The 10,693-nt window shown below is 41.2% G+C and overlaps 1 protein-coding gene across 3 annotated transcripts; it reads left to right on the top strand.

The window, feature by feature from the left end:
* The first annotated feature begins 3,053 nt into the window (after positions 1-3,053).
* LOC132971873 (interferon-induced protein with tetratricopeptide repeats 1-like) lies at positions 3,054-8,247 on the top strand. Of its 3 annotated transcripts, none has more exons than XR_009672820.1 (3): positions 3,054-3,179; positions 5,691-7,473; positions 7,697-8,247. XR_009672820.1 is itself a non-coding variant. In XM_061034641.1 (2 exons), the coding sequence occupies exons 1-2, from the start codon at positions 3,175-3,177 to the stop codon at positions 6,994-6,996; spliced, it is 1,311 nt and encodes a 436-aa protein (XP_060890624.1). In that variant the 5' UTR covers positions 3,054-3,174; the 3' UTR covers positions 6,997-7,658. The 3 variants fall into 3 exon arrangements, 1 of the variants encoding a protein (XP_060890624.1); XR_009672819.1 differs by lacking the exon at positions 7,697-8,247 and having other exon boundaries at positions 5,691-7,048; positions 7,163-7,658; XM_061034641.1 differs by lacking the exon at positions 7,697-8,247 and having other exon boundaries at positions 5,691-7,658.
* The last annotated feature ends 2,446 nt before the right edge of the window (positions 8,248-10,693 follow it).

Here is a 10,693-nt window from a genome sequence, read left to right as displayed (position 1 = left end):
AGCAGCAAGCACATAAAAAGTGAGTAAGTGGCAATTTCTACAGGCCAACGGGGAAATGATAAGATATAAGATGTCAGATTAATTGTTTATTAATTGAAAAGAAACCTTTTATTTTGAAGCGGTGAAGTTCTCTTTTTCTACCGGTAAGTGGAAGCAAAGCGTCATAATGCAGACGGGTAACAGCTGCAATGGTATCAACAAAGCCAAACACACTGCACAGTCTTAATATCTATTACATACTATGACACACGACACCTTGACTATTTTCAGACACTAAATATATAAAGTCACAGGAGAGCCTATAAACTAATCTGTAAATTAGAAACAATAGTTGTGAGAAGTAATTTTTTAACTTGTAAATCTCAAACTTGAGGTTAATGCTACTCGAGCGTTAAAACTAAACCGGATCATTTAGGCTGAAGCCTTATTAGGTTATTACACCAAGCCCTTTACTTTTTTTGTCAGCTCCCTTTAAATGTATACAAAGCAGAAAAAGAAAGTAACAGGAACTAAGTATATGTTGTGCATTATATAGGCCTAGCCAAAATCTCTTATCTGGCCTGCTGGTGGTACCTACAGTCTCTAAATGTACTATGGGAGGTAGAGCCTTCAGTTATCAGGCTTGTTCCTGCTACAGTCTCTAAATGTACTATGGGAGGTAGAGCCTTCAGTTATCAGGCTTGTTCCTGCTACAGTCTCTAAATGTACTATGGGAGGTAGAGCCTTCAGTTATCAGGCCTGTTTGTGGTACCTACGGTCTCTAAATGTACTATGGGAGGTAGAGCCTTCAGTTATCAGGCCTGTTTGTGGTACCTACGGTCTCTAAATGTACTATGGGAGGTAGAGCCTTCAGTTATCAGGCCTGTTTGTGGTACCTACAGTCTCTAAATGTACTATGGGAGGTAGAGCCTTCAGTTATCAGGCCTGTTTGTGGTACCTACAGTCTCTAAATGTACTATGGGAGGTAGAGCCTTCAGTTATCAGGCTTGCTCCTGCTACAGTCTGTAAATGTACTATGGGAGGTAGAGCCTTCAGTTATCAGGCCTGCTCGTGGTACCTACGGTCTCTAAATGTACTATGGGAGGTAGAGCCTTCAGTTATCAGGCCTGCTCGTGGTACCTACGGTCTCTAAATGTACTATGGGAGGTAGAGCCTTCAGTTATCAGGCCTGCTCGTGGTACCTACGGTCTCTAAATGTACTATGGGAGGTAGAGCCTTCAGTTATCAGGCCTGCTCGTGGTACCTACGGTCTCTAAATGTACTATGGGAGGTAGAGCCTTCAGTTATCAGGCCTGTTTGTGGTACCTACGGTCTCTAAATGTACTATGGGAGGTAGAGCCTTCAGTTATCAGACCTGCTCGTGGTACCTACGGTCTCTAAATGTACTATGGGAGGTAGAGCCTTCAGTTATCAGGCCTGCTCGTGGTACCTACGGTCTCTAAATGTACTATGGGAGGTAGAGCCTTCAGTTATCAGGCCTGCTCGTGGTACCTACGGTCTCTAAATGTACTATGGGAGGTAGAGCCTTCAGTTATCAGGCCTGCTCGTGGTACCTACGGTCTCTAAATGTACTATGGGAGGTAGAGCCTTCAGTTATCAGGCCTGTTTGTGGTACCTAAAGTCTCTAAATGTACTATGGGAGGTAGAGCCTTCAGTTATCAGGCCTGCTCGTGGTACCTACGGTCTCTAAATGTACTATGGGAGGTAGAGCCTTCAGTTATCAGGCCTGCTCGTGGTACCTACGGTCTCTAAATGTACTATGGGAGGTAGAGCCTTCAGTTATCAGGCCTGTTTGTGGTACCTACGGTCTCTAAATGTACTATGGGAGGTAGAGCCTTCAGTTATCAGGCCTGTTTGTGGTACCTAAAGTCTCTAAATGTACTATGGGAGGTAGAGCCTTCAGTTATCAGGCCTGCTCGTGGTACCTACGGTCTCTAAATGTACTATGGGAGGTAGAGCCTTCAGTTATCAGGCCTGCTCGTGGTACCTACGGTCTCTAAATGTACTATGGGAGGTAGAGCCTTCAGTTATCAGGCCTGTTTGTGGTACCTAAAGTCTCTAAATGTACTATGGGAGGTAGAGCCTTCAGTTATCAGGCCTGCTCGTGGTACCTATGGTCTCTAAATGTACTATGGGAGGTAGAGCCTTCAGTTATCAGGCTCCTCTCCTTTGGAATCATCTACCTAGACTACCAGGGGAACTGGCACCTTGAGCTCCTCTCTCTCTCTCTGTGCATTCACATCATATCACTATCTGTAAATCTTAGTTACTAACCACATATTAACCTTGGAGCTCCTGAGCTCTCACATCTTGTAGGTTCCTCTTGTATATATAACTATAAATGTATATATATATATAGAGAGAGAGAATAAAATGTATTTATTCATTCATGTTCTATACATAGATCAGCAGCAGTCCATTTATGTATTAAATGCTATTTAATAATCCATCTAGAAATAATTTTACTTTTCTTTATTTTTTGTCTCAAAAACAAACATTCATATTTATAACTATTAAATAACATATTTGGTATACGTCATTGTATTTCTCTTAATTAATTCTTCATCATGCTGTCATATCTATTATTCTTTTTATTATAGTTTAATTGTTTTTTCCACTGCTCCTGATACGTCATGTTTGAAGATTAAAGTCCACGTAGATTAAAGCTCCAAAAAGAGGAAACAAACTTAACCACCAATTTATATGAGGTCATACATTTGTTTTCGTTTCAGACAGATGAGGCGTCAGGTTTTCATTCCCCGAAAACGAAACTCATGGCGCGGGAACGAGGAGGGAAAGGCGCGAGTCCGCGTCGCTGTATTCGCGCGGACTCATTCGCTCTTCCTCACACACATCAGAGAGTCACATTTTTCTCTAAATATCCGTCATGCTTCACCCATTTCCTTTAAAGATGTATGACACTGAGGTTCTTCTACAGCTGTTTGACTTCGCTTCCATTCTGCTGAAGGGCGAAGTGCTTCAGCGAAGTCTCGTCTGTTCGCTCCTCTGCACGCTGCGCGACTCCGAGAACGCCCCGCCTCCTAACATCTGCGTAGACTATATATGCGTGCTCGTGAATGTCCTGTTATTTTGTTTCTGCAAACTCAAACTACAGCAGGAATCCGCCAAACTGACCAAACTCATAAAGACTACGGAGAGAACTACAGCTGAAAAATGAGGTGAGGTTTTGATTCTGCATTGTTTACCATGGTAAGAGATCATTATGATGGTTTTGGGTTTTAGGAATTCATGCATCATTGATGTTTTTTTTTGTGTCACAAAGCCACACAAATTTATATTTTGGATCCTTAAAGTCCATGAAGATGTTTTCAAGTCCTTCATTATTTAATTTTTTTTAAACTACTCAGCTTTTTAATAAGTACACTGAAAAAAGAAAATAGTTGGACCAACTTAATTGAATTGTTTCAATTGGTAACACCTAAATTAATTAAGTTCTTTGGAATTAAGTTAATAAGTCCAATTAACACAATTGATTAAGTCAAATGTACTTAATAATTTAATTGTTATCAAATCAACGTTTTGCATTAATCCAATTTAAGATTAAGGCAAGCCAACTTAAAGTTTTCAGTTTTTCCAACTCAATAATTTGCATAACCCAAAAGTAAAATACTGCTCCTTTCTAACCTCTAACTACTCAGATCTTTTTAATAAGTAGAAGCAGCAATTATTCATGACTCACCATGTATTTGTTGACTTATTAGTGGGAATGCTGTAATACAGCATTCCCACTAATTAGCAGGAACTTTATTATTATTATTATACTTCCTTGTTTTTTTCGCCGTGCTTCTACTTCAACCGTTTGTGCTACTTTCACCATTCAACTATCATACTATTCAGCTTCTTCAAGACATGATGGCTATGACTTCACTTTTCAACTACTTTTACTTTTTAAGTTATTTCACTTTTCCCACAAAATTTTACAATTTTTTCCCCCATTCAAATGAATGGGAACATTTTTCACTTTTCCACTTTGGCTCCGTTCCGCCTAGAGACTTCATTTTTGCTTTAAAACGTTCACATACTTTTCCACTACTTTCACATACTCATCTTGCTATCTTTTATACTTTTCAAACTGTACCTCCAACTGTTTTATGATTTTTTAACTGCGTTCACATTTGTTGAATGGGTGTGTGTGTGGTGGAATGTTCAGGCTAGAGTGAGTGACATCATCGCTAGAGTGGGACAGAGTTCTGAGATAGTTTCAAAATCTCCCGAACAAATTGCTCTACTGACCACAATGTTCACCCCACACATATAAATTATAAAGGTAGGGGATACACTGCTCAATAGGGAGATGTTTTCCCCTTTTTTTCATTGTCTGACTGCATCCAAGCAGTCTTTATGCAGTATCTTCTACTTGTTCTACCACTTGTACTACTTTCTTCATCTTCTACTAATACTTCTCCTTCTACTACTCCTTTTACTCCTTTTACTCCTTTTACTCCTTTTACTCCTTTTACTACTTTTACTCCTTTTACTTCTTGTTCTTCTGATTTTACTACTTTTTCTTCTTCTACTACTCTTCTTTTACCATTTCCTCTTCTTCTACATCTACTTTTTCTTCATCTTCTTCTAATCCTTCAGCTGTTTCTGCTAATTCTTCTTCATTCAGCAGTGTTTTGCAAAACATTTCAGCGGTCAGCATTCCCATGCATTTTCCGCAGGTAAATGCAAATTGTCTAGTTTATTACTGTTGTCTGAAATTTTCATATTGCCTGGCCCTTGTGAGTGTCATCGCTCAAAAAGACCACACGAGGGCGTCAGTGTGACTGTCTGATTTATTTCAACACATCAAACAGAGGCGTGCAGCCAGGTGGGACAAACTTGTCTCATCACTACAAGAGGCACAAAACAGCTACAGGCCACGAACACCTGATTAAACATCAGCCAACATTAGTCCAGTCATTCTGGCATTGCGTCACGTATGATGCAGTCGTGCTGTAAACAGTCTGAATGAGTACACAGAGGTTGTGACGTCATACATTGGCTTCTGCCAGGACTTTATTTTCTTTACATGCACTCTGAGAGTAGATTTATATACACTAAGATTTCTTTCTCATTGTCGACTGCACAGCTCCTACATTGCACCTTTTGTACATTTTGTGTTTTTTAAATTGTATTTTCATTTTTAAATTCTATTTGTCCCTGTGAAGGACACTGACATTTTAAGCTTGTGCCACCACTTGTTGCCCGAGTTGTCCAGCAGACTCTGCCGCAGTTTTACACCCCATCCATCATGCTGACCAAAAAGTGTATTTTTCACAAACCAATAAAAGGTCAAAGGTCCCCTTAGGTGGGTCCGGCCCACAGCAGAACAGATTCATGTGTTGGTTTGAAGCAGACTCTTGTGGTGACTCTTTTGTTGGAGTTCGTTATGTTTCCTCTGATAATATGTGATGCACACATCGCTGCAGGAGTCATATTTGTCAACAGAGCCCCCCCAAAACTGCGTTATACCTTTTGTAAACCCTCTGTATAAATCCGTAAGTCCGACCCTGAAGGATGAGTCATCTGTGTTTCATGAAGAAGAAGCTGATGATGTTATTTTATTTTCCTATTCCACAGAAATATCAAATGAACATTGGTGATCTGATCTAAGCCTATCATACTTCAGGGTCCGTTGTATTAACTTAATGATGATATGTTTTGATGTTTTTTTTATTCTCCAGTGCCTCTAAAAGTCAAAGAAATTCTGAGTCCAAGCTGAAGGATCTGCAGTGCCACTTCACCTGGGCTCTCGACCCTGAGAAGTCCCGACTTCTACGTTTAAAGGACAAGCTTGAGGACATCGGCACCGAGAAGGGAAATCTATGGCTGGGCCACATTTACAACCTGCAGGGGTTTATTGAGCATAAGCTGGGGTTAAATGAAGAGGCTAAGAGTTTGTTCCAGAAGGCTACGGAGGCACTCAACAAGCTGAGAAAGGCAGATGAGGGTCCTTGGTTAGTGGTGAACTACGGGAACCTGGCCTGGCTGCACCACCACCTGGGAGATCAAGCAGAGAGTCAGGCTTACCTGTCAAAGGTTGATGCCCTGATGGAAAAATACCCATCTCCATCCCAGGACGACCTCCATCCAGAGATCTGCGCTGAAAAGGCCTGGACCCTGATGAAATTCGGTAAAAAGGTACAGCCGCAGGCTGCAGATCTCTTCGAGAAAGCCATCAGGATGCAGCCGGACAGGGTGGAGTGGAACGCCAGCTATGTCTTAGGTTTAGCGCGTGCCAGTAAGCACAGCGAAAGTGGGGTAGACGCTAACTCCCTGAAAAAAATGGAACGTGCAAAGAATCAGAATCCAAAGAACTTGTACCTCGCTGCTGTCTACCTTATGCAACTTGCCAAGAAAGGACAAAAAGTTGAGGATGAAGCACAGAAGTTGGCAAGTCAGATCTTGAAAAATCCGGTCAGCAGCTACAGCGGTATAAAGCCATTACTGAGACTTTACACAAACTACATATCTGTAGATGAGGCCATTGATTTGGCAGAGGATGCTCTGAAAAAACATCCAGATGAGCGTTATCTTAAGAGATGTGTTGCACTCTGCTACAAGTGGAAGATCGTGTTTTTTTTCAGAGAGAGTCGCCCAAGGCCAGGCATGACAGAGAGGGCAATCAGTCTCCATCGAGAGGTTATTTCTCTTTACCCTAACTCTTCATTCGTCAAGAAAATTGATCTTGCAAGTGTGTACGCAAAGTCAGACAAGGCTAAAGCCGAGGCGATATTCCAGAAACTGCTCCGAAGGGATCTGGAGCCTGCAGAGAAACAGGTGCTTTACAACCGCTTTGCAAAGCACTTATTCTCTGATAAACAGGATTACCAAAAGTCAATGCAGTTCCACATGAGGGCTGCTTCGATAACAGTCGAGTCCTTCTTCCGTGACGACAGCATCGAAGCTCTGAGGAGAACAAAAGACACAACAAAGTGGAACCGAAGGAGTAAAGAAATAGAAGAGTTTCTGGCTAAACTGAAACTGTAGTGTCCTCCAGAAAAATGGAGGTAGTGTATCACCTAAAAAAAGATCAGGAGCACTCGCAAAAATGAAGCTAAGGCGGTTTATGAAAATCATACAATGATTTCAAACAGTGAAGTTTTACAGCAGCCTCGATTAGTTTCAGTGTAATTAAGCTTTCTTTGCAGGGAACGCTAAAATACGATTTTTTTTTACGTTTACAAATCGAGCAATGTTTGACAAATTCATACCGACATGTAACAGGAGTCTCTGCTGGCTGTGTTATTGTCGGTGCCGTGTAAACATGGACGGGACGGCCTTGAATGTCATGCAAGAGTTTTTAGATCACGGTCATTCCGTGTCAATTAACATGCAATGTGAAGCTACGAGCTAACTAAAGAGCGCTAACATTAGCATGCTAACACAACGATGAAGGACAGGTGATTGCAGTTTGAGTAAAGGACAATTTTGTCTGCCGCTTATGCTTAATGGTGTTTAATTACGGTGCGATCCATTTTATAACTCAGTTGTGGGAATGCGAGGGGAGGGGGGTTGGAGGTGTGTTGCTGGAGGAGAGCGGAGGCTTCAGTATGGAGGAGGCGTGGCCAAACAGCAGTTTGTTTTGGTTTCACACTGGTGCTCAAGGGCGACATCTACTGGATCAAAAAGTCATACATTCTTCCTTTAATGTGATGTCCTCGGAACGAAATGCTGGTTAGCATGTTAGCAGTTAGCTACAGGCACTCAGTAGTTTTTGTATTGATCCATTGGGACACTTTTTCTGACCTCCTCCGTCTGAATGTTTCATAAAAGATGATTCCCAGATGTGAAAGTGAAAGGGTGCAGCGAAACATGTAAATAAATTATGAATATGATGTATCCTTAAAACCTGTGTTCATGCATTTTTAAATATTCAAGAATAAGCAACTTTGATTTGGTTAAACTTTAAACAAATTCATGTTAAATTTTAAACACAGCCACATAAATCTGCACTGTGAGTTTGTTTTATGCATTTAAATGACTTGATAGAGTTTTGACCCAAATGGATTTCATGTGGTTTGTGTTCCTGATTGTTTTTACGTCGTCTAATTCTTGACTTTGCTGATAAAAAAAGCTCTCTGAATTTCCTCTGACGTGATGAATATTTGCTTCTTGATAACCCTGCGTTGCTTGGTTTTGCAAAAAGAAGTGAATTTGATGAATATTATTTTTGGATGAAGGTGATTGTGTTCATGCTGTGATCAAATAAACATGTTCACTAATAAAACTTTGAATGTTTGTCTTTGGATGTTACAGTTCTTACAGGAGTGTTGATGTTACATTAAAGGCGCAGTGTGTAAGTTCCACCACCAGGGGGCTCTCCAGCAAAACAATAACAAAAGATGACGTCGAGACTGGAGGGGAATCATGGGAGTGATAATCTCTGTTTCAGCCCTGCTCAGAACAGACTGTTTCTGTGTCTGTACCTTTAAATATGTTAATGAGCTGTGTCTGACCACGCCCCCTCTCTGGAAGGGCTCGGGTGTACTCAGGCTTTCTCGCTCCATGTCCTATTGTTTATGGTGAGAATGCAGACTCAGAGGGCAGAACAAACACCTAGCTGTGGGAGTGTCACCCATCTGGGGGAGGGGCTACTGCCCTTTGTGATGTCATAAAGGGAAAATCTTCAAACGGCCTGTTTGAGCACACATTTTCTGAAAAGTGGAGCAGGCAGAAGACGAAGAGGATGGACTTTTGTCATCATTGGGGGGTTTGTAGACGGACTAGAGACACGTGTTAGAGAAACATGGTGAAGTGGATTTTCCAGAATCCACTTCACCATGTGTGACCTTTAAAATATTAAACTTAAAAGTTAATGTAACAAGATAGTTTTCTCATGAACCTGAGTGTTTTTTTCAGTTTAATCATCGCAGCCAAACAACACCGAGGATAACCTTTGATGAGTCTGTGTTTTGTTTAACAGAAGTATTTGGCTGTAGGTTTCTGTTTCTGTTCCTTGGAAAGTTAAAGTCCTGATTAATGAATAACGAAACCCACACAGGCGGACGCTTGCAGCGCACCTTGTGCAAACACCACACGGGGCCAAAATAGATGAAAGAATGCCAACGAGGTTTTTATTCTTACAGGAAATATTCTCCCAAATTAAGAGGCTGGAATTGAATATCAATCAGAGATAAAACATTAAAACCATAAAAACACATTGAAGTAAACATGAAAATACAAAATCATTCTCGACATCCTTCAGTCGGCCTTCAGGGCGAACACCACGTCGTCCTGGCTGACGTTGAGGCGGACCCGCTGCAGGACTCCGAGGCGGCTCGGCTCCAGCAGGAGGATCCTGCAGGCTGACACACCGCCAGGCCCTCCGACACGCTGATGGGCTGGAGACCCTCCACCCGACACAGAGCCTGGTGCTGCACAAACACCTGACAGACGAAACACAGGGAGAACTCAGCAGGATATAATCAGGAGAATTCACCTGGAGCCAGTGGGAGGGGCCAGTGGGAGGGGGGGTGGTGACGTTTATTCCCTGTGATCGCTGCACGACCATAGACTGTCAATTAAAAACATTATACAGGGAAATACGTTTGGTTAAACTGGTTGGTAACTTGCAAAATCTTTCTTTAAGATCAGTATGGGAAAAAAATTGTGATAAAATTGTGATCGTGATATGATATTTTTTCCATATCGCCCACCACTAATACATTTTTATGGGATTTACCTCCACGTATTCTGTTACTCATGAAGCACTGTTTTTTCTTTTGCGGGGTGACATAAGCCAACAGCTTTATGAAGACCACATACATTTGTTTAGTAATGTTCTTTTCCCAAATTATTTCCTGAAAAATGTCTTTGACCGGATAAGGGGGTACTTGGCTGAAAAAAAATCTGAAAGGGGGTACACAAACCAAAAAAGTTTGAGAACCCCTGGCTTAGACTACCAGGGGAACTGGCACCTTGAGCTCCTCTCTCTCTCTCTGTGCATTCACATCATATCACTATCTGTAAATCTTAGTTACTAACCACATATTAACCTTGGAGCTCCCGAGCTCTCACATCTTGTAGGTTCCTCTTGTATATATAACTATAAATGTATATATATAGAGAGAGAGAATAAAATGTATTTATTCATTCATGTTCTATACATAGATCAGCAGCAGTCCATTTATGTATTAAATGCTATTTAATAATCCATCTAGAAATAATTTTACTTTTCTTTATTTTTTGTCTCAAAACCAAACATTCATATTTCTAACTATTAAATAACATATTTGGTATACGTTGTTGTATTTCTCTTCATTAATTCTTCATCATGCTGTCATATCTATTTTCTATCTTTTTATTATAGTTTAATTGTTTTTTCCACTGCTCCTGATACGTCATGTTTGAAGATTAAAGTCCACGTAGATTCCAAAAAGAGGAAACAAACTTAACCACCAATTTATATGAGGTCATACATTTGTTTTCGTTTCGGACAGATATGAGGCGTCAGGTTTTCATTCCCCGAAAACGAAACTCATGGCGCGGGAACGAGGAGGGAAAGGCGCGAGTCCGCGTCGCTGTATTCGCGCGGACTCGTTCGCTCTTCCTCACACACATCAGAGAGTCACATTTTTCTCTAAATATCCGTCATGCTTCACCCATTTCCTTTAAAGATGTATGACACTGAGGTTCTTCTACAGCTGTTTGACTTCGCTTCCATTCTGCTGAAGGGCGAAGTGCT

This window comes from Labrus mixtus, chromosome 3 (genome assembly GCF_963584025.1).
Source record: "Labrus mixtus chromosome 3, fLabMix1.1, whole genome shotgun sequence".
NCBI lineage: Eukaryota > Metazoa > Chordata > Actinopteri > Labriformes > Labridae > Labrus > Labrus mixtus.
The sequence above is the reverse complement of the archived record's forward strand: the minus strand, read 5'-3'. Positions and strand labels throughout refer to the sequence as shown.